General features: G+C 33.4%; 2 protein-coding genes across 2 annotated transcripts in view; one reads left to right on the plus strand and one right to left on the minus strand.

Moving 5' to 3' along the window:
- LOC131941720 (dynein beta chain, ciliary) overlaps positions 1-19,314 on the minus strand; it is a 33,341-nt gene extending 14,027 nt beyond the window's left edge. The window contains exons 1-40 of the mRNA XM_059301181.1: positions 18,755-19,314; positions 18,386-18,576; positions 17,850-18,036; positions 17,591-17,690; positions 17,209-17,420; positions 16,787-17,020; positions 16,473-16,640; positions 16,231-16,347; positions 15,967-16,095; positions 15,633-15,769; positions 15,398-15,466; positions 15,113-15,239; positions 14,756-14,902; positions 14,368-14,476; positions 13,954-14,198; positions 13,374-13,509; positions 12,805-13,001; positions 12,067-12,321; positions 11,585-11,754; positions 10,884-11,106; positions 10,311-10,514; positions 9,442-9,843; positions 8,612-9,082; positions 8,063-8,281; positions 7,395-7,673; positions 6,803-7,042; positions 5,940-6,100; positions 5,520-5,676; positions 5,267-5,371; positions 4,825-4,982; positions 4,535-4,673; positions 4,189-4,281; positions 3,884-4,078; positions 3,324-3,534; positions 2,733-2,860; positions 2,385-2,533; positions 1,552-1,834; positions 1,217-1,390; positions 539-742; positions 142-243 (exon numbers count right to left, since the gene is read on the minus strand). Of these exons, the coding sequence (XP_059157164.1) occupies positions 142-243; positions 539-742; positions 1,217-1,390; positions 1,552-1,834; positions 2,385-2,533; positions 2,733-2,860; positions 3,324-3,534; positions 3,884-4,078; positions 4,189-4,281; positions 4,535-4,673; positions 4,825-4,982; positions 5,267-5,371; positions 5,520-5,676; positions 5,940-6,100; positions 6,803-7,042; positions 7,395-7,673; positions 8,063-8,281; positions 8,612-9,082; positions 9,442-9,843; positions 10,311-10,514; positions 10,884-11,106; positions 11,585-11,754; positions 12,067-12,321; positions 12,805-13,001; positions 13,374-13,509; positions 13,954-14,198; positions 14,368-14,476; positions 14,756-14,902; positions 15,113-15,239; positions 15,398-15,466; positions 15,633-15,769; positions 15,967-16,095; positions 16,231-16,347; positions 16,473-16,640; positions 16,787-17,020; positions 17,209-17,420; positions 17,591-17,690; positions 17,850-18,036; positions 18,386-18,576; positions 18,755-19,111 (7,584 nt within the window). The 5' untranslated portion in view covers positions 19,112-19,314. The remainder of the gene's footprint in view (positions 1-141; positions 244-538; positions 743-1,216; positions 1,391-1,551; positions 1,835-2,384; positions 2,534-2,732; positions 2,861-3,323; positions 3,535-3,883; positions 4,079-4,188; positions 4,282-4,534; positions 4,674-4,824; positions 4,983-5,266; positions 5,372-5,519; positions 5,677-5,939; positions 6,101-6,802; positions 7,043-7,394; positions 7,674-8,062; positions 8,282-8,611; positions 9,083-9,441; positions 9,844-10,310; positions 10,515-10,883; positions 11,107-11,584; positions 11,755-12,066; positions 12,322-12,804; positions 13,002-13,373; positions 13,510-13,953; positions 14,199-14,367; positions 14,477-14,755; positions 14,903-15,112; positions 15,240-15,397; positions 15,467-15,632; positions 15,770-15,966; positions 16,096-16,230; positions 16,348-16,472; positions 16,641-16,786; positions 17,021-17,208; positions 17,421-17,590; positions 17,691-17,849; positions 18,037-18,385; positions 18,577-18,754) is intronic.
- An 89-nt stretch (positions 19,315-19,403) lies between these two features.
- LOC131941705 (CDP-diacylglycerol--glycerol-3-phosphate 3-phosphatidyltransferase, mitochondrial) lies at positions 19,404-25,641 on the plus strand. The gene is made up of 9 exons (XM_059301142.1): positions 19,404-19,496; positions 21,861-22,059; positions 22,240-22,317; positions 22,691-22,974; positions 23,177-23,358; positions 23,722-24,026; positions 24,525-24,750; positions 25,278-25,360; positions 25,522-25,641. The coding sequence occupies exons 1-9, from the start codon at positions 19,420-19,422 to the stop codon at positions 25,639-25,641; spliced, it is 1,554 nt and encodes a 517-aa protein (XP_059157125.1). The 5' UTR covers positions 19,404-19,419.
- The last annotated feature ends 396 nt before the right edge of the window (positions 25,642-26,037 follow it).

Consider the following 26,037-nt stretch of genomic DNA (forward strand, 5'->3'; position numbering starts at 1 on the left):
CTCAAGTTCCAGTTCCAAAATCAACATTTTTGGTTTAGCAGTCGAGCACTAACACAGCTGTCCCAAATTTTTTTAAAGTAATGATTTAAAAATTGTGTTTACTAAAGTAGAAAAAAGTAATACAGAAATTAGAGAACCTACCTCTGGCATGTTCATGTCATCAACAAAGTAAATCAAGCGACGAGCTCCAGGTGGACCAAAGTTACGGCCAGCTTTTTTCTCCAGTGGTTTCTCCAAAATTCTCTATAGAAAAAAATATTTATCTGATTTTATAAGTTTATAAATGACAAGTTTTTGCTTTAATTGATTTCATTAAAATTTAAAACAGTGGTTTTTAACCTTTTTGGAGGTACCAAACCACACCAGTTTCATATGTGCATTCACTGAACCTTTCTATTCAACACACTGACAAAATCAGATCATAAATCATATCAGTCTTGATCTTCTGAAACTGACTTATTGAACCCCTGGGGTTTGATTGAACCCAGGTTAAAAACCACTGATTTAGAAGAAAGAAAAGTGCTAGGGTGTGACTGACCTGAAGCATCTCACTAGTGGTGTAGAAGTTGAATGGGACGTTGGTCACCATAAAATCTTCACTCAGGTTGTTCAGCTTGTCCTGCATTAGGACAGTCTTTCCTGTTCCAGCATTGCCCACAAGCATGACAGGGCGTTTGGTTTCTACCAGCAAGTCCAGGAAGTATTTGACTCTGATGGACTCCAATGTGTGGACAAGTGTTGCCTAGGGAGAAGAGTAAACAATTTTAAATTTCAAGTATGATGTGGTTAGAATTGTATAGAAAGTGCTTTTGGAATTCACATATGTTGAGTTTAGCTAGAGTAGCAACACTAATTTGTACAATACTATGTGTGAGGGTTTCATAAAGACTACTTTGGTATCATTTCACTACATGTTATTAAAGAAAATTTATTGCTTCAATGGATGCATGGCTCATCCAACGAATTAGATGAAAATATCTTGGTCCTTCTATCAAACTTTAATAGTATAATCTACAGAAATGCTAATCATTATGTTTTTGGTTGCAGAACTGCTGAAAAAACAACAGAGTTGGTAATCCTATTGCCCAAGGGACACCACTCTTGTTTGATTTTGGAGTTTTCTCTCCTAGATGGGTTGCAGTCCCCAGCTAACTAGCCTCATCTGCTTCAAAAACATTCTGTTAAAACTATAATTATCATATAGAACAAAACACACCTGCAGTGGAATCTCTGGATCATACTCAAACTTGGGAACCTTCTTGGTCCATGGCTCAAACTTTTTGGTCTCTGGGTCAATGTAGTAGTCAAACACTGTGCCAGTGGAGGGGAACTTGATGGTCTTGAAATCTGTGACCCACCATTTTGTAAACTCCACTCTGTAGTCTACCAGCTAAACAAAACAATTAATTTTAGAAATTCAGAATAAACAGAAATACCCAAGTGTAACAGATAAGAAGAATTGCTTTACTTTTTATCATCTAGAGGCAAATTAAAACAGAAGCTGAATAAATTATTTAAAAATAAATAAAAAGGTGAAACTTTTTTGTTTACCTGATCTTGGAACATGGCACCACCAAAAGCCCAAACACAAGCAAAGACAAAGTAGAGCTCATAGAGTTCTTTTGGACAATCTGGGGGTGTATTCTCAGGGGTCAAGGACACTTCCAGCAGGTAGCACAGCATCTGGACATGGGCGATTTCCGCAATGGGTGTGATCTTCTTGAAGCGAGTCCTGAGCTGCTCCAGGCACATGGGAACATACTTGTCAAAGAGGATGGTCAAGTTGGCACGTTCAGACTGGACTTCTCTTGTGTCTATCCAGCTCTGAACATATCTGCAAAATTTGAAGATTATTTTCAATTAAATTAAACTCCAAATCAGAAAAAAAATTCAGATGATTTAAATAAAATTATAATCTTACGAGCCGACCCGCTGCGTATCACACGCCGCTATTTAGTTTTATTTTCTACTTTTCAGTAATTCATAATTTGTGAATTCGACAGTACCAATGCTGTCACTGAAAATATTTGCTTTAAAACACTAAAACCCTCCTTTACCCCAACCCCCCCCCCCCCCCACCTGTGAAAGCAGCCTCCTCTTAGTTACCTCCCCTAAGTTTAAAATAGTTTCAAACTAAATTATCTGTCCTTAATAGGCGTCACTAAACCCGGTTCTACAATTGGAAACATTTAGCATGAACCACAGCTCACCAGACCATGTGGGGGGTGGGGGTGGTTGCGATATGCCTAGAGAGGAAGAGAGGGGACTGCTAGGCGCGTTTACAGCTTGGTGTTTTCTAAAGTCTCCAAGAAGAGAATTATATATATAGATATTTATCTTATGTTAATTTTCAATATAGATCAATTAAAAAACAAAGAACTTACGGGTTCCAACCCAGATCCTGTGGGTTGACATAAAGGATACCAGCCCTGGATACTGTAGCAGGTGTGGCAGTCCTCAGATGGCTGATCTCAAAGATAAGTCTCATGGAGGGGGTGAGGGGGATGCGCTCATTACTGGCCAGGGTCAGCACCTGCAAGAAAGACAAAGTTTGATCATTGCTGAATGTAGATATTAGGATTTAGATACCACTGTATTATTCATATATAGAGTTGAAAATAGAAGTAAATATTGTAAAAAAAAAGATAGCTGTTTGAAAATAAAATGTTAATTACAATTTTAAATTATAAAGGTTAATTCAGATGTGTGATATGAAAAAAAACTATGTGTACTTTGTTGTCATCCATGACAGTATTTAGAGACTCAATCCACATGGGGTCAATGTCACCATCCAGTACAATCCATTTTGGTCCATCACCTGACATGTTGGCAAGGTCTCTCATGATGACTGAGAAAAGACCTAATGAATAAAAAGGCAAATTAAATGTTAACAGGCAAAACAAAATAATGGACACATATAATTACAAATATTTACATTTATCTAAATCTGTTTCTGAAATTTGAAAATATTTTAATAGAAAGTTGTTTTGAATTATCTTTTTAACTAAATAATAATTAAAAATGAGAAGAAAAAAATATTGCAAATTTCTAGAAGCTGAATATTTTTGTTTGTATTATTATTCAGTTTGAAAAGGAAACAACATATATTTATTCAATATTTACTTTGGTCTAAATAGGTCATTTAGCACTATTACAAGCAAATTTAGATCTACAAAAAAGTAATTAATATTTTGAAATTGTGTGTTTGAGATTCTCTTTTTTAAATTCTTGGTGTGATCTAAAAATTATTTTTTTCACAAATGTTGGTTTAATTGTTTTCCACTGACAGAATTTTTTTTCCACAAAAGTTATTCAAATCTCACCATCTTTCCATTCTCTGGTGGCTGGGTTGATGACACCAAAGAGTTCATCATTGGTCACAGCTTTCGGGTCAAGGTCAATGGCAATGGGCTTGCGGTTCATGTTTTTGTATGTCCTCTGTAATGTGTTCCAGACCTTGCTCTTTCCTGTGCCAGCATTTCCCAATATGAACACAGAGTGCCTGACATCCAGCAACTCTTGAAGTTGAACAATCTAAAGGAATAAAAAACATTAATTTAAAAAGCATTCTATTTTACATAGACTACTTGAAATGACTGTAACAATCATGACTTTATGATAACAAAATATTAAATAACCCACAAGGGAAAAAACATTAAAATATTGAATATTAAGAAGCTCAAAAAATATTTAAATGCCCTTAGGGACCAATAAACACACACAAATTAAAGCTTTAATGTTTCAATAAATTAGGAGAAATATTTGGCCCTATATAGTCTACCTTAAGGTGTGCTGTCTATTGTGAACCAGATTTAATAAAGACAATAAACTTCATAGACAAAATGCTGATTAAAAAAATAAGTGGTAAGGAAGAGTTGCTTACCTTGAGGATAAAGTTCTCCTCTGGCTGCAGTTTCTGGTCATGTGTGGCCTGGCGAATCTGTTTCTCAAAGTCCATGTTACGCTTCCTGGGAACATCAAGAGCTGGGAAAAGATCACCAATGAGACCCATGAAGACTGGCATGTCATCCATGACAATCTTGGGGATGTTGAAGTCACGCAAGGCCCTCATCAAGACCTGAAAAACAACAATCAAAGATTAAGCTTAGCTTTTGATGAATTTAATGATAAAATCAACAAAACGTATCATTATTTATGATAATGAAAGGTCCAATGAACTTATTTCACCTGATCTTCTGGTCGTCCACGATCACTTCTTTTCAAGGCACCAGCCACAACAAGCACAGACTTAATAGCTCGGAGACCCCAATCATAATGGTCCTAAAATAGAAAAATTTAATTTTAATTACAGGTAAACACATGTTCATTTCAAAAGATGTAAATACATAGTCATAACTCTGAAATAATTTTTAACAATTCTGTCTTTGTGTTTGAAGTTTTACCAAGCAATTAAAGAAAAATAATTTAAATACATTATTTTAAAATATTAATATCTTTTTGTAAGTTTTATTATAGTTAAATTTAATCTAAACAGACTAATATTTTCTTGCTAGAGTAGTTTTAAAAGAATAACCTGTTTAGAGAGTAGCTCTTTGCACAAGCTGTACAAAGTGATGAACTTCCTGGCCAGCAGACGGGCATCAATGAAACCTTCAGCCACCAACATGATCTCACAAATCAACTCAAAGTCAGGAACAACCATAGCACATGGCCTAAACATAGAAATTTTGTTCATTTAAATTTTGAATTTAAATAAGTGTTTTATAATAAGATTCTAATTTAACACTGCATATATTGTATACAAAAATTTCAATCAAGATACTTGTAAAACTGATCACTGATTTAGAAAAGTCAGATTTTGACCTGAACAAAGCTTTGAGGTTTTCTGGCAACTCAGTACGGCCAGCATAACCAGGATTCATTGTGATGAAAATTCCTACAGATGGCAGCAGAGAAATTTCTTCACCAAGGAAGTTAAATCTTTTTTTCTTATCTTTGATTGCATCTTGAATGGTCTTGACCTGCAAGTGCAAATTTATGATTAAAAAGATCACAATAATCATATCATTAAAATAATCAATATAATTGTTTTTATTAATGTTTTTGGATTAAATAATTACTCCAAAATTTAATGTTTGACTTTCTTGTGTGTGATGTTTTTAAAACTTAAACTTACAAATAAAATACTTTTATATTTTACATGTAGATTATTCATATTACAAAACTATTTTATATGTGCAATCACAGAAAACAGATTTCTTCCAATTAAAAAAAAATCACCAATGATGTACATGTGACTGTTTACCTGGACAGCAACCACAGACAAGACTTCTACTGCAATACGGTTGAACTCATCAAAGCAGCCCCATGATCCAGACTGGGCTAGACCTTTGTAGATGTTTCCAATGGACTAAAAATAGAAGAAAAAAATGTTTCATGTAGTCCAGCTTTAACCTATTAATTACTTGTAATACAAGCTAAAATAATCTACCACAACATTAAATATTTCAAACACAAAATTTGAAAAAAATAAATTAAACATTTTATTTTAAAAATACCTTGTAGTCCATTTGCTCTGAGCAGTTGAACACGTAGACCATAATTCCAAGTGCACGTCCTAAATCTTTGGTAGTTTCAGTTTTTCCTGTTCCAGCAGGTCCTGCTGGTGCACCAGACATGATCAAATGGAGGGACTGGGTCAAGGTGATGTAGCATCTGTAAAAATAAAATTTAAGGTAGACATAAATTTACAGGAACAAAACAGCAACATTTTTTGTAATTTAACTTTTTTTTACAATAACATTTAATAAGACAATTTTAATTTATACAATAAAAGAGAAACAATGAATTTTTAATTTATAATTCCTAAATTGTATCAGAATAATTATTTTTATTTGCAATAAAATAAATGTATATATTATTTCTGGACATATTTATTAAGCTAAAACAAAAAAATCTTATGGCTAAAACATTCAAACCTGTCAGTTAGTGGTGTGATGACTAGACGAGGTGTGTTACCCAAGTACTCATGGGAGTAGCGAAACTGGGCATCACAAATGTTGGCAAAGCAGTCCCTTTCATTGTCATCCCATCTATGTCTGAGCTGGGACAACCAGAGGAAAGCCTGGGAACTGTCAACCTATAGCAGATATCAGAACAAAAATATTAGACATTTGATTGTGTGAATAGTCAGCAAAATTATCAGATAATATAGAAAAAATATAATGCAGGTACTATATAATGACATGGGACAACGGAGACATCAGACGATAAATACATAAGAATATACAGATATCAGATTATGTAAATATCATATTATGAACACATCATATTATGTAGACACAAGATAATGTAGACATCAGACACTATAGGCATTAGAATATGTAGACATTGGACAATGCAGAGATAAAACATATAGACATTTGAATATCTAGACATCAGGCATTATAGAAATTATAATATGTAGAAATCAGACAATATAGAAATTATAATATGTAGACATCAGACAATATAGAGATTAGAATATGTAGACATAGACAATAAAGACATTAGAATAAATAGACATCACACAATATAGATATTTTAATATGCAGAAATCAGACAATATGCATATTAATAGTAGAATATGGAGACATCATACATTAAAGACATTAGAGTATATAGATATCAAATGATGCAGACATTTATAAAGACATCACATTATGTAGACATCTTACAGCGTAAACATAAAACAATACAGACATTACAATATGCAGACATTAGAAAATTACACAATTTTACACCAGATAACTACCACAATACAGATATCAGACATTGTAAATTTGAGCAAAGAAATGAGAACCTTCTGTGTGATCATCTTTGCAACAACATCCCTAGCATGCACGTCAATGGTACAAATGGTCATGATTTTCTGGCGGTCACCACTGGAGAGGTCGCCTAGCAGCATAGTGATTAGAGCGTTCAGCTGTGAAACCTGCTTCTTGTTGTAGTCTTTGAGAGCGTTTTCATAGCCTTCCTCCAGTCTACCAAATGCTATGTTGACCTCGGTGGTCCACCAGATCTGAGTGCCACACAGCGCCACCTATGAAAGGTTAGATGAAGCATCAAAATAAATGAAAAAAAAATATTATAATGTAACAAAAATACAGTAAGATTGAAAAAAAAAATGGAAAATACAGATAATTTAAATATGATAACATTTTTTGTTTGATTTGTAGAACATGTGTAGAACATCCCTGATTCCACCCAGCTCTGATGGATACCTGACTCATGTTAGGGATGTTAAAAATGGCTGGGCATAGTGTTGACCACAATTTCCCTTCATTTGCAGAGGTCACTGAAACAAGCAAACTCTACTTCACTTGCCCAATGGACCGTCAGGTTCAAAAAAGTGCTTTACTTTTTCAATTTAACAATCTCAAAAATGTATTTACCTGTGCAGGGTAGTCAAAGAGCCATTGGTCTCTGGGTTTTTCTTCATAGCCAGCGACGGCTTCCGTCATCTCATGTCGTACTGTTGCCTTCATTGCCTCCAACAGTCGGTTGAGCCAGGTCTCAACCTGACCGTTGAGGTCACATGGGCTGTTCAGGTCAACGTACTCTCCATCTTTGCTGTACATGCCCAGAGCATTTTTTATGGCCTTGCCATCCTTGTCCTCCTCAAACTTGAGTTTAGCCAGCGAGTCAAAAAGTTTGGTCAAGTGACGGGCAACCTAAAGACAAAAACTTAATTAGGACAAATTTTATCATGGCTTTTGTTAGATAAGGGAAAAAAAACATTCTTCTTTTTTTTTTATTTTAGCCATAAAAAATCGATACTCTATATCCTCCAAATTAAAAATTAGTAAGCCATTTGTATTCACATAAAGCATAAATTGTCTTACTTAAAGTTAAAAAATAATATTATGATGATTTAATTTTAATTAAGACAAATTTAACAGTTTCATCATATAAGAGAAAAAAAATTTCTTTTCTTGATTTTAATTTTTGGTATAAAAAAATTATTACACTATAACCTTCAAAATAAAAAAATAAAAATCAAAAACATTAAAAGATGGTATTGTACTAAAACTGAAAAAAAAAAACCAGTTAAAAATCTTACAATGACTGGATCATTGCCATTGGACAAAATGTCAAGTAAATCAGCTGATGACACGAAGTAAAATCTGGGGAAAGCCAGACGCTTGGTTTCCAAATACTCGGCTAAAGCCTTTTCACAGAGTGACAGCTGGCCTTGTAAAGCTTCTAGTTTTTCATACAGATTGGGCTGATTAGTTGAGTCTACAACATTTTTAGTTTTCTCAACTTTGCTGACCAACTCCTGAAAAATTGAATAATTATATTATAGTATCATTATATAAGGGAAATAACTTTAGAATAATGATAAATATAAGATAATAATTTACACCCAATAGATTGTTTTCATAATAATACAGAATGTTTAGATTTATTGTATTCCATGTACTTTCAAAGTGTTTATTTATTGACGTAAAATACAATAATTAAATTAAATTAAAAAATAAAAACTGGTTTCCTACATGTTTCTTAAATGAATAATTTATACTTTTTTTAAAAACAATAAATAGATGTGTGAATATAGTTTAGTGTTTTGCTTTTGAAGAAGGTAAATTACAAATAACAAAAAAATTACCTTGAAATCAGTGTCAATGCCGTCAAATCTTTTTGAGTCCTCTGGCAGCTGTTTCCTGATGTCCTCAGAGCCAATGAAAATAGACTCAAGATGGGACCACGTCCTCTGGACCTCCATGTAGATGGAGATGACCTGGTCAGCCGTGGACAGCTTCTTCTGCCACTGGGAAACCTCCTGCAGGAAATGGGCGATGTACTTGGACGTCATCATGTTCTGCAGCTGCACCTGGTTGTCCTCTAGTGTTTCAATCAGTTCCTCAGAAGTTTTGATGATGGTTATGCCAGTGCGGGGGTGCTTCTCATGCTCAAACTCCATTGTTGACCAAGTGCTATCCAGCTCTTTCAGCACTTTCTCCATGCTCATTTCCTTGACGGCTTTGTCTACAATGTTTCTGACCTCGTCCTCGTAGTTATGGAGGTTAAGGTTCAAAAGGTCAGCTAGAGTTGTGTTTTCATCCATAACAAACTTCACCTGGAGTTGAATAAAGTAAATAAAATATAGAACCTAAAGAAAAAAAAACAACTCTTTTAAACAATGTAGTAATAACCTTTTAGATTAACCAGATATTCACATAACAAGCATTGCTGATAAAAATACCTTAACTTTAAGTATGAGGTTAAGGGTTAGGTTAAGGGTCAGAGTGCTTGGAAGGGCAAGGCTAAAGCTTGTAGTGTAAATACCAAGATTGCTGATACTATATAAATAGTTGAGCAAATATACCTCAGAGTTTTGTTAATACAAGTTGTTTCAAGTAAAAGAAAAAGAACAAGCTTCAGGTATAGCTAAGATTAGATATGTGCCTAGAAAATGTAAACAAAAACTAAATCTACCTTAGTAGCTGCCATGAGCTGTTGCCAATGCCTGTCCCTGATGGCTGGGTTCTGTAGCTCACCCACTGCCCTGAGAGATGTCAACATGTTCTTCACAACATTCTCCAGTCCAGTGTAAGCATCCCAGGCCCTCATCTCTTTATCCAGAGCTCGGATGTCTTTGGCAAACTTTTTACAATCCAAATCCATCTGCTCCACGTTGATCTCCTTCCAGGGGGTTGTCTTCCAGTCATCAATGCTGCTGCGGACTATCATGATGTAGTCCCACAAGGTTTTCAAAAGTTTGATTTCCTTGCGACACTGTTTGAGCTGCTTGAAGTCAGGGATGTTAACTTCAAACAAGCCAGCTGATTCCATCAGCATTGCCATCTCTTGTTCCATGGACTTGATTTTCTCATGATACTGTTAATACAAAGAGTATATATTGTATAACTTGAAAATATAAAACAATTATTTAAGTAAAATTAAAAATATAGAGAAGGGAACAAAACAAAAGTTAAAATGACATAAAAATATTGGCTTTAAAATAAATAAAGAAAGAAATAAAACGGTTAATGAATTAGTAAGCAAAGTTCCCCTTTCTGACCTAATGATCCATAGACAAATGAGGTAGAGTTAATGTTTCTTGAGCTCAGCATATGAAAGGATGATGTGAACAGCACCATGCCCAGCCACCTTTACTTTCCGTAACATAAGTCAAGTACCCTTCAGAGATGGTTGGACTCAAGGACATCTCTAATCCTTACCAATATTTAAACTCGAGACTCAAGTTTGGCAATCAAGTGCTCTACCATCCAACCCTGTGCCCCATTTAATGAATTAGTAAAAATGCAAATAAAATAAATTTCAACAATCTGAGTGTCTCTTACAATGTCCAGATGCTCATATGGTTTCTCACAGTCATAGCGGTAAGGAGGAATAACTCTGAAAGCTTCTCTGAACTTGTATTGACCCACATCAAAGGAGGCGGTCTTCTTACGAATGTTTGTAACTTCATTGGCTTGTAGAGGAGCAACTTGTTGTTTAACAGTAATGGAGATCTTCTTTGTATTGTTCCACTGTTCTGGTAATTCCTGAATAATATATAATATGGATCAAGTAAAAAAGGTATTTGTTATTCCGTTACATTTTTTAAATGAAAAGTAAACGTTAAATACTTTTTAAAAAACTGATTGACCATTGGGGCAGGTGAAATAGAGTTCACCTGTTTCTAACAACTCCGTTTAATGAAGTGATAGTGTAATCTGTACTATGCCCAGCCGCTTTTACTCTCCCTAATGTGAGTAAGGTACCCATCTTAGCTGGGTGGGCTCAGAAACATCTTACGGACTTATCCTTTTCAAATCAAACTGCTCTCATAAATTAGTCATTAAAGTTATTTCAAAGTTTACCTGAAAATGGATTTCACATAAATTATTTATTAAAATTATTTTGAAGTTTACCTGAAGCTGAACATGGACTTCATCAGGCATCTCCTGATTATAAGTTTTCAGAAGCTCAATGGTTTGTTTCAGGGGCTCAAACATTTCATCTGTTGCTTGTTGCCTTTCTCTCACAGCCAGCAGGTAACCCATGACCTCAACTAAGCCATGGTAGTCTCCCTCTGCAACTGGCTTGGTCAGGCCTGCATCAGTTGTCTTGATGAACTGGGCCAAGTTCTTCAAGCTGTGATATAGCACACAAATTATGGCAAGTTAATTTTAAAATAAATAAATTCATTTTAATTCTGCATCATTTGGAGTGTTTCTTCAAAAATTATAAGGTTAAGTATATCATGTTTTATTTGTTGATGTTTCTCAGCTATAAAAATAATATGTACTGATGCTTGGTTAGTGTGATGTTTTTTCCAGCATTGAGGTGTTGCATATGCGTGATTTTGTTGTTGGCCGTTGAACAAAATAGTGTATATCAGGTATCAGATGATCAAATTTAATACCATTAATGACAATCAACCTGGCTATAACAAGTTTAAGAGCTCTAGCTAATTTTTGTCAATTTTAGGGCCAATCTATTTGGTTAAGTTAATGGCTATTCTGCGTCAAGTTTTGGATGAAAAAGTTGCCTAGTCAAGTTTAAACAACTTCCTGTAAATGATACATTTATGAGTACCAATTTGATTGCAAACAAGTTTCTATCCACCAACCTGTTTGTGACATGGTCAATGAGATGTTGTTTGAACATGAAGCTCCAGCGCTTAATGATGTTCAACAAAGACATTTTAAAAGGCTTGGCATCAACACGGAACCAGAACTCAAAAAGTTCTATATCTTGGATGTGGACTGCATCCTCATAGATCTTCTCATATGTATCAATCTTCAATAGATAAGTTTAAAGAGTGTGTTGTCAATTATTTCAATATACAGGATTTAAGTACTTATATTTTTTAAAAGTTAAAACTTATAAACGTTGAACTTCTATTTTACTTCATTTAACAAAATAACTGATAATTTAACAAAATAACTGATCATTTAACAAAATAGCTGATCATTTAACAAAATAGCTGATCATTTAACAAAATAACTGATCATTTAACAAAATAGCTGATCATTTAACAAAATAGCTGATCATTTAACAAAATAACCAATCATTTAACAAAATAACTGATCATTTAACACAATAGCTGACCTGTTCCTTAAACTGTGCCAGGGTGGGGGGACTTTCGGGGACACCTTCATCAGCATGTGCTTCAATTTCTTCAGTAGTAAGTACATGGTTGTAGAGCAAGAACTGGCGCATGAACTCGTTGCGGTCATCCTCCCAGAGGTAGGCGTAGTTGTTAAAAGAGTTGCAGTACTCTGTGGCTTTTGTCATGATGTTGTGTACCCTGTCCATTAAATCCTGCCTCATGCCGCTTAACTCCTCCATGTCTTCCAGGTCAGGCTGATTAAAGAGATGGAATTTTTAATTAATATAAAGTAAAGTTCCCCTTTCAGACTCAATGATCCATAGGGTAAATTCAGTAGAGTTCATATATGTCTTCACCAGGCTTTTAAAGGGATGGTGTGGTCAGCACTATGCCCAGCCACTTTTACATTTCCTATCATGAGCCAGGTACCCATCAGAGCTGGGTGGACTTATGGAGTTCCTCCAGTAAAAAGGTTGAACTGACATCCAAACTCACGACCTTCAGGCTAGTAGTCAAGTGTTTTACCATTTGACCACACCATCCCATCACACAAAAGAAGGTTTAGGCAAATAGGTTCAAAATACCTGATAGTGTTCCTGTATACAAGGAGGTATTGGCAAATAAGTTTAAAATGCCTGATAGTGTTCCTGTATAAAAGTAGGTTTTGGCGAATAGTTTCACAATACCTGATAGTGTTCCTGTATAAAAGTAGGTTTTGGCAAATAGGTTTACAATACCTGATAGTGCTCCTGTCCTGAGTGTGTTGCTAGCCGAGGAATCAGGGATGCCTGCTTGTAAACATCTCCCACTAGGCCATCAACAGTATCATAAAAGCCATCAGCAGCACCAAATTCAAGAGAGGGGATGAAGACCATCTCAGGGACATTGAGTTCCAGCTTGGCTTCAAACAATGGGTCCGGACTCATCTTGGGATCTTGATGGTGAAAAGTCACAACAAAGCTAATTTTTATGCTTTGATTTTTATAGTAAGAGAAAGATGTTATTCCAGAAAACCAAGCTTAAGATTATAGATGTAAAACATTGAGGGAAACCAGAAGAGATATGTTGCTACATATCTAGAGTATAAAACAATAGTGGTTAATAAAAACGTATCACTGAATAGCTTTATAATAACTAACATTAGATTAAATCATTATATAAACTAAGTCTAGCAGTTGTAATGGCCAAGCTAAAAGTATCTAAAAATTATTTAAAACTTGTCGACATATAGATGTTAGGGTATGCACACTTGACACTATTTATAAAAAAAAAATATTGAAATGTATAGAATGTCATGGAATCCTACCTGTATTGCTTAACATGAACTGCAGACTACAACGGATGGTGTTGAAGAAACCATCCACAACCATTTCATCCAGGTAGTCGACATAAGCTTTCCAGATATCAGTGGTCTCATCTGCTTTGAAATATTCCAAATTTTGCTGTGGGAAAATAATTTTAAACTGTTAGTGTGTTCTGTTGATTGCTAAACATATCAAGAAACATTTTTATTTTAATTTCTACACAAAGGAACATATTGTATTGTTTTATTAAAAGGATGTTGGAAGATCATTGTTAAGCCAGGGATTAATTTTATGCAACACAAATCTCAGGTGTTGGGAATTTATACATTGACTGATTAAGAAATACTAGCGGGCTACAACTGATAAGTGTTTCTGTTAAGATAAAGGTTTTCGTCCACTTCTAGTGGAAGATAATTCATTTAGTATAAATAGAGAAAAGGATGTAAGAATAGAATATAGACTATTGAGGATAGTCCAAAATTCAGAATCAGTAACAGGTGCAACAATGATACTGCTACTGGGAAACTAAAGATTGTTAACAATCCTTGACTGCAGAAGATAAAAATGTAAACAACGTACTACCTTAACTAAAGCATGAATATTGTCCCCAGCTGATTTGATGTCAGCATATCTCTTGTTGATTCTGTCTTCTCTGTCGTCTTGCTGCAGAAGTGTATCATGTTTGTCTTCTTTACGCTCAAACAGTGGGATCTTCGACCAAAGAGTCATAATCTTCTTAATGTCCTCCACATTGTCTTTGGATTTCTGAACACGAGTTTCCAGGTCATGAACTTTATCCCTGGTTGTTTCAATATATTCCCAGACACCTTAAAAATTAAAGAGATCGTACTATTCACACTTATCAATAGCAGTATATATAATTTAGATACAATTGGGCTGCTTATATGTAGACTATCTTCGTTCTTAAATTCTTCCATGTTTTCAGATATCCAAAATGTTAAATTGAATATAGGATTTTACAAACAAAGCAATTACCATCACTCTCCCAGTTTAGTTGATGTTCTGCCTGCTCCAGTTGTTGGTCAATTTCTTGAAGCTGAGTTTCTATCAAAGGAAACTCCACTTCCAGCACTGTATTTCTGATCTAGATAAATATTCAACACCAGAAACATTCAATTTCTTCTTAAAAATACACATTTAATAAATTTTTGAATAACTCATACTATTAAATATAATATTAATTAAAATCAGCTGAATAAAACTTGGGAACAATTGTTTAAATATAAAAATGGAAAATAGACAAAATAAATTAATTTTAATCTGTCATCATCTTTTAAAAATAATAAGTTGAATTTTTGTGTAAAGTGCAATTTTCTGCTATAACAACAACTCACATACTAGTAAATTAATTATGGCTTCTTACCTTATTATACCACTGCATTGTGAGGTCAAGGTTAGCAACATACTTTCTAAGTGTGTCATTCTTGGAATACATTGTGCCAGCACTGTTAGGAACTTCCTCTTTCTCGCGGATTTCCAAATATTTAACTTCACGCAAAACTGCAACAAGCTGGAAAAGAAAAGATAAAATTAAGCTCAAGTATGTCTTCATAACAAACAACTACATTTTAATAATAATTTATTTTTGCAGCTGAAATTATAAAAATCTCTTTAATAGTGAAAATTTTCAAAAATAAACAAATGCTGAATGTCAAATGAATTTTTAAAATCTCCAATTATTTTCAAAATTTGTAGAGATTTAAAAAATATTTTTTTTTACCTGAGGGTCAAAGTTGACAGAAATGAGTTTAGTTTCTTCATTCCTTGTAATCAGAGGCTGTTTAAGGTTAAAGTTACAAGCCTCATCAACTCCCTTGGTCCAGCTATCGTAAACCTCCTGGTCCCACCTTCAAAAACAAAGTTCATTTTTAGACTTCTTAAATTTACAGCAAAAAGCTAAACAAAAGAGATTTTAGAACCAAAGGAATGTTATTTTTACAAAGACACAAGTGTTAATAGACTAAAATTCATGCCCAGGCTGAAAGAAAAAAAAAAACAAACTTACTGTCCCAACAGTGTCATCATCTCTTCATACTTGGATAGAACAAGGTGAGCATGGTCTGTTGCCATTATACTGGGAAATAGTTATAAATACTTATTACAAATCATAAATTATACTTTGAAGATCAGAATCATAATGTTTAAATTATAAATGTTAATTTTTAAAATAAAATCTTTGATTTAATATTTAATCTTAAATATTTGAATATAAAATACACATCAGATAATGTTATTCTTACGGATGCTCTATGCGTTTGTAACTGGCCATTGGTGCTGTGATTCGGTCACCCAGTTCCTTTGACCATTTCAAACAGCCTGTCATGTGTGGCATATTTTTATGAATTGGTGGCTTGCCAGTTTGTTCTTTGACAGCCATCTTGAAATTAAAAGAAAAGATAATTGCTTTTTGATTAAAAAGTGTAAATGAATCCACTTATATTTTATTTATTAGGATATGAATTAGCATTGTATTTTGAAGAAATTCTTTTCTACACATTGACATTCTCACATTGCCGATGCTTTTACTTAAATAACATCAACTTTACAAAGACCTCATGAGATTTTCCCCCTTACCTGTTTATCGTACATCAGCTTGGCTTCATCAAGCATCTCATGCATTCTGTTCACAACAACTATGTACTTCTCATCAAAGTCCTTCTTGACCATTGGTCTTTCCAGCAATGAGCCCATTATGTCAATCAGCTGGAAGATAATTATTTAAGTTGCAAGGACCTCATCGATACTTAGTGAATTTTTAAAATATAATTACTTGAGTTTTAATGACCTCATCTATACTAAGTGAATTTTTAAATGTAACTATGGAATTTTTCAACTGACCTTGAAAGTAGACTCAAGCCCACAGCAGTCATCAAATCCTTGACAGATAATAGTAGCAATCCTTCTGTCAAAGTCAGCAACTTTTTCTAGGAAACTGTTGTAGTCAACAATAAATTCCTGAAATGAGTTGTACACAGAATGTAGTAGCTGCAAAAAGGTTTGATTTTATAATTCATGATGCTTTACAATTGTATAAAGTAAACTACAACAAGTTAAAGAAAATAATTATATAATAAACTTACATCACTTTTGGTGTCCAGACAGTCATATGACTTTTCTGAAAACACTTTGTACTGCTCTTGGAACTCTGTATGAATGTTTTGGACTTGGGCACTAAGTTGCTTCCCTTGAATCCCTCCAAGCTCAATCTTTTCTAGCTTGTAAAATTCCAGAGCTGTCTCCATCAAATCCTACAAAAACATAAAATAACAATTTAACAAAACAATTTATTACTTTAACAAGATGATTTTTTTTTTGTTATGAATTACAACATTATTTTTCATCATAAGGTCTTCAATATAAAAAAAAAATTGTGACAAAAAAACAATATGTTTACCTTAACAGTTTGTACTCTCTGGTGAAACTTTTGATAGCGAGCAAAAACAAGTTCAGGAGCAAACTCCCACTCCAGTGGCTTCTTGCCATCTTTAAAGTAAGTGTTCAACTTGGCCTTGTGTTCATCATAGGAGGAGCGGAATTTACTCAGAACTTCACAAGCTTTTACAACTTTCCCAAATATTTCCTCAACTTCACCTTTAAAGATCTCTTCTGGTGCAAGGAAATTTCTTGCCTTTAAGAAAAAATATAAAGAAGAGATTTTTAAAAAATATATATAACTATTGAAAAATAACTATTTACCATAACAAAAATAATGGTCATACATATTTAACCAATAATTATTGAATCTACAATACTTTAAATTTTTACTAGCCAAGGACTAAATAAATAGAATTCAATTAAATTAAAAAATTTAATTACCATATCAATAATCATGTTACAGATTTCTTGAAGCAAGACGATCACTCTGGCGGGGGTGTTGTAATAATCTGAATTGGACCATATCAGACAGACTGTGTTTAGGATGGGTGCCATTAATTTCCCTGATTCATCAAACTCTGCCTGCTCTAAATCCTCTAGCTGATGACGAAGGGGCTTCAAATGCATGTTAACATCTTGTGCTTCAGTTAATGCTAAAAAAAATATTAGTAAAATTTATTTATTTTTGTGTAAAAAAAAAGAAAATGTTCTTGCTGTGACCTATTCACATACAGAATATTTCATTTGAATAACATCTAACTGTTAAATACATCTTTCAAATTAAAAAATATTTTTATATAAGCCTTTCAATTTTCAAACAAACCTGCAACAACATCACGGAAAATATTTTTGAAGGAAGGGAAGTAACTGCTGTTAGCCCTCTCCAGTAATTCAGCCATTTTTCTCACTTTTGGGTCACGGAGCTAAGAAAATGAAAAGAGTAAAGTAAAATATTAATATTTATAATATGACAGACTTACTTCTTTAAATTTATATCTAACTTAACATTAAACATGGAAGACATATTTTTAAAAATGGTTAGATAGATGTGACCTTATTGAAAAAATTGTGTTTGATCTTACTTGTTCATAAATGCACTCAAGGTTTTGTGCTTTGTTTTCCCAAAATTTGATCTCAACAAATGGAGAAGGATTTAAACCTTCCAATAAAGGCTGTACAGAGTCTCTTTTAAGCACATCCCTGATCTGGTGAGTCCATTCGATTATTACAGACTCTATGGCATGCACCAAACTACGCTCATATGTCTCTCTAAGAAAATTTCAAGAAAAATAAATTTTAGGTAATTAAATAGCTTACATAATTCATATTCATCATCAATAGTTAAATTAAAATAAATAAGGAATATTTATTTAGACCCCTAATTATATTAATCTGATTATAATTTTGTCAGTTGACAACTTTAAATTAAAAAATCAAGAATTATTTTTAGTTGAACTGTTTTAAAATTCAGAATAAAGATAATAACAAAAGCAAACTGTATTTCACAAACAAGTAGAGTTGAAGATTCTGAGGTAATGTAATAAACAAAGATGTAGAAGGTATTGATCACAATTGTTGTGTAACTAGCACAAACAAACCAATTTCTTTCATCACTCACTTTTCTCCCTCACCCACACCATCAACTCTCTCAGCACCAACTGGAAGAGGCAAGAGAGTTTTTCCTTTAGCTTGGCCTGACACAACATAGACATTGCTCTTTAGATTGTGGACATGTCGTGTGACGTCCTGAGATACAACTTTTGGCCATTGGCTGTGGTTACGGTCATTGGTCAGTATTGGCTCAAGGACCTGTAGAAAAAATATATATTTCTTAGTTAAAATTCCTTTTAGAAATTAAAAAGAATAAAAATTTGGTATATATATATATATATATATATATATATATATATATATATATATATATATATATAAATATATATAAACATGAAACGAATAATCAAACTTGATACTTTATTCAGCTACATACCTCATCAACAAATGAATGAAACTGATCTAGTGGTGATGTACATAAGTCTCCGAAAAGTAAAGCATTTCTTAAAACCGTATCTTTAAGGATTGGTTCCCTAGAACGCTTAACAAAGTAACAGGCTTTAGCCTTTGGGTTTGTTGGCCATTCATATTGTACCACCAATGCTCCGGCAGCCGTTGCAATGATGACTAATGTACTCAAATCTTGTTTTTCAAAATAATCCATAAATAACTGTTTGTTTTCATCTAAACTGTACATCTTGGTCCATTTGTCACCTTTAAGTTTCAATGTCTTGAGTACATAGTCGGCCATAAACTCCACTCTGGAGTCGCCTATTTCCAATTCACTAGCCATTTTTGGAAATTAGATGTGTTGTTCTTTCTGTAATTTAGGCTAAATATTTGTTTTTAATAGATATAATCAAACTCCTGAATATCCAATAAACAACACATTTTAATCATAAGAACACTTTTTGACTAGTTTTTTAACACCAGAATCTACTTGGTTAGGCGGGTACCTCCAGGTGCTCGCAAAGGATAACTAGAAGTCAGACGAACGTTTCCATGGAACGTTGTCAAGGAAGCCATAACAAGAAATGTGTGCTAACAACACAAGAATTGTGAATGGTTTGTATAAACAAGGTAGACTACTCTTAAAAAAACATGGCTGCCACAGTTTACAGTAGATCTATTACAAGGTTACTAACCAAAAGAAATTTAACTAGAAATAAAAATAAAAGGTATTAAAATGCGAGGTTGTTTTGAAATTTAGTCTAACATATTTAATTAATAATTATTTATTAAATTATTCTACAAAATGAATAGGACAGGCTACCGGGTCCAGGCTACTTCAACAAGCAATAACGAAGTCGGCAATCTATCGTTTTGGGTACGTAAAATCGCCCGCGGCTATTAATTAATGTACGAAAACGTTACCTCAATGTCAAGGCTGTAATAGAAGTATATTGTGATATGTTTGTGTCAAATATTATAGATAAATGAATAATAAACCTAAATCAATGGCTAAATATATCAATATAGGCCAGAAATTAACTTTAAACAGCAGTGTCTGCAAGCAAGATTTGCTATATAAACAGCGGCCATTTGTAAAATAGAGTGACTTCCGCCTGAATCTTGCGCTATAAGTCTATAAAAATAAAACTTTAACAAGATGGCTGCTATAGTAAATGAGCATGGTTGTATCTGTTGGAAACATCGCTGGTGTTCATTTATTACTGAAAAGTTTTAATTCAATTGTTTAAAAACAGGTACATAAATGAAACAAGGAAACATTTTTGTATTTTTCAAAATATAAATCCTCCTCAAAATGTGAAATAATTATTAAAATGTAAGGAGTCACCTGTTTTTCACATTACAAGTCGCGGGCGATTTTACGTACCCAAAACGATAGATTACCACGAAGTCAACTGAGTCAACTGAGTCATAGGAGATTATTGAGACATCTGAGCTCAGGCTCCAAAAAAAATACTAACATTTTAGCAGTTTTTATTCCCTGCTTCACGTGTTAACCTCCAGTTGAGCGTATTTTATTATAAACTAATATAAACACACCAAAGAAGTTAGAAAAACACTGGGCCTATTTAACAATTTATTAGGCCTATTTGTTTACAAATTTTTTAGCTTTTGATAATTTACTTTTGTCAAAACTCAAGAAAAATCCATTTGAATGTGCACTATTTAGATCTCTAGATCGAGAATTAGCTTTTTTTTTTACTCTTGAAAATATGTTCGTGTCAGTTAAAATTTTCATTCAGGTGGGGGGGGGGGGGACTCATAATTGCATGTCCGTCAAGTTTGCATTGGTAAAAGTATATCGCATACATGATACTATAAAATAAACTTATATGAACTCACAATGACCCCAAAACTGAGGCCACCACAATTTCAAATAGCAAAAACTCAAGTTATGACGTTTGCTGATAGTTAAAGTCATTGTGAACCCTTACGGTGAACCCTCGAGTGTGTAGGAATTTTCTCCCGCTGACAGTCACATGACATTTAATTGGAACTGTAATGCTTATTTATGTTTTTCACCTATTTCTAATTAAAACACACATTCATAAAAAAAAAAAGTTGATCTAGATCTAATCCTAGTGTTTTCAGTTTTCTTAATGTTTTTGTGTGTTTGGGTTGTGTCTATATAAAATACCCTCAACTGGAGTTGAACATGAAGCATCGAATAAAATCCGCTAAAATGGAGTTTTACCAGAAAAAAATATTAATATTAAATTTTACTAAGACTAAATTATATAATTTTAGTTTTGCTCAATTATCTTAATATTTAATAGGACCTACGCTCGAACAGTTTCATGTCAGTCAATATTAGGCTAATTATTATTATTATAATATTATTTAACAGTATAACAGTAAAATAACTACTAAGAGAAAATTGGTTGTCAACAGCAGCCAGCCTTACCACACCTTTCAACACAAAACACATCTAACTAGACATTTTGAATGTAATGATAGTCCCAAAACTAACATTCAACTGCTTTTATTCTCTCGGCTTCACTCAGAGTGTACTTCACTATGCACGCCCTGTACTTCTGGGAATGCTAATCCTTAACCATTCAAACTTTTATTTAGTTAGTAGACTTACACTTCCAATCAGACATACTAAAGCCATTAATGTTAATACCAGTAAAACATATTTTACGTACAGTCATGCACTATAGATAGCGGCTATAGCCTATTGATGAACAATGGGCACCAATATATCTACAAATAATACACAGAGTTTATAACGGGCCCTATCTACTCTATGGAACTCCCAATTAAAACTCTCATTGTGGATATATTCTGCTGTGAAATAATTTATAAATTTAACATAAGGAAATAATTTAATTTAGAATTGAGTGAGACTGGCTACAGTACTAGACTCTAATACGGAAGCCTACTTATCTTAATTACAAATAATTATATAATAATATTATTTGTACATCAAAATAACTATTTTGTAATGTTATAGACTAGTAAAAGTTAATGGGTACCTTATCAAGCAATTTATCTGAAGAACATTGTTTTTGGTTCAAGAAAACACTAGTACAAGTTTCTAACACCCTTTTCTTGTTCTAATCAAACAGATTTGTTTGTACTAATCCTCCAGCTCCTTCTTCACCGCGGTGGAGAAATGTTTTCAAGTCAGATGGCCAGTATGTGTCGAGGCCTGTTGATGGGCTGGGGACATTTAGTTGGTTGTCTCAGTATGGACCCCAGTTCCATCTTAAAGGGGAGCAGGTCCAAGTCATCAGTGAACCAGCACAGTTTTATGAAGTTTTAAAGGTGATTTTTATTATACAACAAATATTATATACTAGCATAAATTTTTAGTAAAGTTTATATAAAATTTTTATGATTTGTTCCACTTCTTAGACTAAATCAATATTGAGCTTTTTTTGCCTACATTCATATTGTGCAAGTAAACTCCGATTGTTTAATATTCTAATTTTTTTTTCTTTGTAGCTCAAATCCAGAAAGGCTAAAAAAAGAATCACCTTTGCATCCTTATATCTAGGCAATGGAGATCTGGAAAAAGATTTAGTAAGTTTTAACACATTTATTTATTTTTACCAGAATTTGGCTTAACATAGTAGTGTGTATAGTAAAAGGCATGTAAAGTATATATTCCAATTACTATGAAAATATTGAAAAAGTATGTAGATTTTTTGTGAGCACCTCACACTATGCATAGTGAAATTCCCGACTAAAATAGGTTTCCAATTTACATGCTTCTCATATTTCTCTTTACAGATGCTATAACATGTATACACCAAAAAATCCCTTGTCCTATCAATTGACACCCTTTCAAACCATACTTAAGGAAGAAACATGATGGGTTTAAACTCAACTCACAGACTTCCTGATAGTTCTAATGTTATTCTATTCAAACACTATAACTGTCACATAACAACAGGTATCCTGCATTCGAGAAGCCTGCCTCAGCTCAGTTGTCACAAGTAATCCAAACTTTGAAGTCAACATCCTCCTTGACTTCACAAGAGGCTCAAGAGGAAAGAGGAATTCCAGATCAATGCTAAGGCCCTTGATGGCAGAATTCAACAACGTTAACGTCTCCCTGTACCACACGCCAGATCTTAGGGGTCTGCTGAAGTGGATTATCCCAGAGCGCTTCAACGAAACCATCGGCCTAACTCATGTTAAGGTTTATCTATTTGATGACAGTTTTATTATTAGTGGGTAAGCTAGAAAGCTGTTGTTGATTCATAATTCATTATGGATTGTTTTAAAACATTATTTTTGCACTCACTGATATTATTATAAAATTATTACTTAAATTTTTTATAAATATGAGACGTTTATCCCTTGATGTGTTTAAATATACATGATCACACATTCTTTTTTAATGAAAATAAGAATGAAAAATGTAATATTTTTTCAGTGCTAACCTCAGCAACGATTATTTTACTGCCAGACAAGATCGCTATATTTTATTCAATGATTGTCCAGAACTAGCGGACTTCTTCAATAATTTTGTCAAGACGATTATGTCATTTTCATTTAGTTTGTCAGCTGATGACTCGTTACATTTAGCACCCGGCTGGACTCACCATCCATATAAAAGTGAGTTTAAGAAAATTTGAGTAATCAAAATTTTCACATTTCAAAATGTGTGCATTGTTATGATATAATGAGAGCCGGTTAATGTGAACTCATAACTTGCTAATAATCTAAATAAATTGATGAAATATTAACTTAATTTTTTAAAAAATCTAGGTGTTGCCTTAAACTACTACATTATTTGGATATTTTAATGCTTACTATCTTTTTGGTCTCTTGCATTGCTTCTTCTGTTGATTTCTGTTTAAGCTCAACTTAATCATACAACACTATTTAGTAAGCATGCTGTAACATTAAGCTGACTGTGCTAATTAATTTCTTTATCATTAATTCTTTTTATCATTAACCTCTTTTTCTCACTACTAGGTTTTGATGGTGGTCAGCAGTTTAAAATGTCAGCCAGAGAAAAAATTGAGGCTTGTCTAGATATTTCGGATAACCCAAAGCTGGAAGTGGAAAATTCTGCTGACACAGTTATCTACCCATTGGTGCAGATGGGACCATTCAACGTCACACACGACTCACAGGCAATGCTGGGTTTGTTGAGGTCGTCAACCCCTCAGGACCATATACTTCTCGCCTCAGGTTATTTTAATCTTACTGACCACTACATGTCTGTTATACTGGACCAGTCAGTTGGGAAATTCAGCATTTTAATGGCATCCCCGCAGGTGAGACACTTGTATTATCATTTTATTATGCCGTACACAAATTTTTAACGTTTTAGGAGAAAATCAGCAGTTTTTCTTGATTCTGCTATTAAAGCATAAAATTGATATTTGCTCAAATTTTGGTTACATAAAATACTAAATTATGAAAAATTGTTTATTCTGGATAGTTTGACCTTAAGTGTTTAACATCACTGTTATAATTACGTTTTGTTATGTATTTAGTGCAAATATTAAAACAAGAAGTTAAAAAGCCTTAAAACATTCATCAAGTTTGCTTTGATACTTATCAAAATGATCAGTATTTTATAAACTGATCACAGTCTGCTATTTTTAATTAGGGTGTCTCATGAAATTTGACACCTTGTTAGAGGTAACTAAAACACCCTAAACAAATGTAAACAATGTCAAATCAACTGGATCAAGCTGTCCTAGTGACATCATACCCTGTAACCAAAAAACCTAAGCCCGACTAATATACTTTTGCTTTAAATCTATCAGGCGAATGGATTTCTTGGAGCTAAAGGTATAGCTGGAGCCATACCTTACTCATACATCTACCTGGCCCATCAGTTTTACAAAAGGGTGTGCTCAAGGTGTCAGACACAACGGATTCACCTGATGGAATACGTCAGAGAGGGCTGGACTTTTCATGGGAAGGGCTTGTGGTACTACCTGCCCAGTCAGCCATTGCCAACACTTACCCTTGTGGGATCCCCGAATTTTGGTAAGTTTGTGTCACAGGTAGTATTAGATACAATAGTGGTGCAGGTATAATTAGGTAGACTATCTGCAGGCAGAATTGTATGTGACCTCTCACAATGAAATGAGTAACTTTGAACTAAATTATCTTGAGCTAGAGTAAAAAAAAATTGAGCAGGGTGTCATGGATAACAATTTTGGGATTTTAGTTTATTCTGATTATTGAATCAAAGATGCAAATGTTTGCAATGAAAGTAGTATTTAATTTTTTTTTACTTTAAAAGTATTAAAATTGTCTTTTTAAAGTACCAAACTAAAAAATATATGTTTGAAAAATGCCATATAGTAGAGAGAAAATTTCTTAGGATAACATTTTGGAAAGTTAGCATTAAAACTGCTAATATCTTTTCAATTTCAATCATGGGGCAGATGGAGTAAAGTTTGATTTTTTATCAAGAGTAATGAACTGCATTAATGAGCTAAGTATTTATCCAATGTTCACAATAATGTTACATTATTGATGTGCTAAATGTTATTTTTTCCACATTGCAGGTCATCGTTCAGTTTACAGGGATTTAGAATGTCAGGTTGCTATAGTTACAGAAAACAAACACCTTCAGGAGCAGTTACGAGAGGTAAAAAATTATCAATTATTTTAGAAAACTTCTGCTAAATAATTTGTGTGATTTAATCATCTCATAACCATATTTTAACTGTTTAACTTTAGCATCAACTCAATAAAACAGCAACTCTTTGAACTACAAACTTTTAATCTCTGTCCCATCTATGCTTACAGGAGCATGTAAGAATGTACTCCACATCCCAGCCTGTTACAGAGAGTACATTTGAAAGACGAGATCGCTTTGTGCCGTTATGGATTAGATTTGTTACGAAAATAATTAAAAACTTTTTTTAATCAATGTTTTGTCGTTCTTTGATTATTTATTTTTATTTCTGCCTCATGCACAAAAATAATTATATAATTGATGGTAAAGATAAAATAAATCCTACGAGATCACACATATAAAATGGTTACTATGTAAAACATTAAAATAGTATCAAATTCTATTTATCAGCTATCTTCGACTTATTTTCACCTACTATAAAAAATAAACCTGATGACTAGGGTGATAGTGCTTAAGAATAATATAGTACATTTCTGCTTCTTCGTTGACAAGTATTGCATATTTATTTTTTCTGAGAAGAACACAGTTTTTGAGGGACATAGCCTTCATTTGGCCGTTTTGTTTGTCTATTTTAACTAATTCATAGTACCTAAACTTTATTGGCTACCACTACCAGCTCTTTTAAA

The sequence above is a fragment of the Physella acuta genome, unplaced genomic scaffold, assembly GCF_028476545.2.
Source record: "Physella acuta isolate Inbredline_101_S28 unplaced genomic scaffold, ASM2847654v3 ptg000370l, whole genome shotgun sequence".
NCBI lineage: Eukaryota > Metazoa > Mollusca > Gastropoda > Physidae > Physella > Physella acuta.

Excerpts from the sequence above, each read along its gene's own strand:
- LOC131941705 (XM_059301142.1), top strand. The coding sequence starts at position 19,420 with ATGGCTGCCACAGTTTACAGTAGATCTATTACAAGGTTACTAACCAAA. Across the intron at positions 19,497-21,860 it reads ACTAGAAATAAAAATAAAAG|ATTTGTTTGTACTAATCCTC; the intron begins GTATTAAAATGC and ends CTAATCAAACAG. Across the intron at positions 22,318-22,690 it reads GAGATCTGGAAAAAGATTTA|GTATCCTGCATTCGAGAAGC; the intron begins GTAAGTTTTAAC and ends ACATAACAACAG.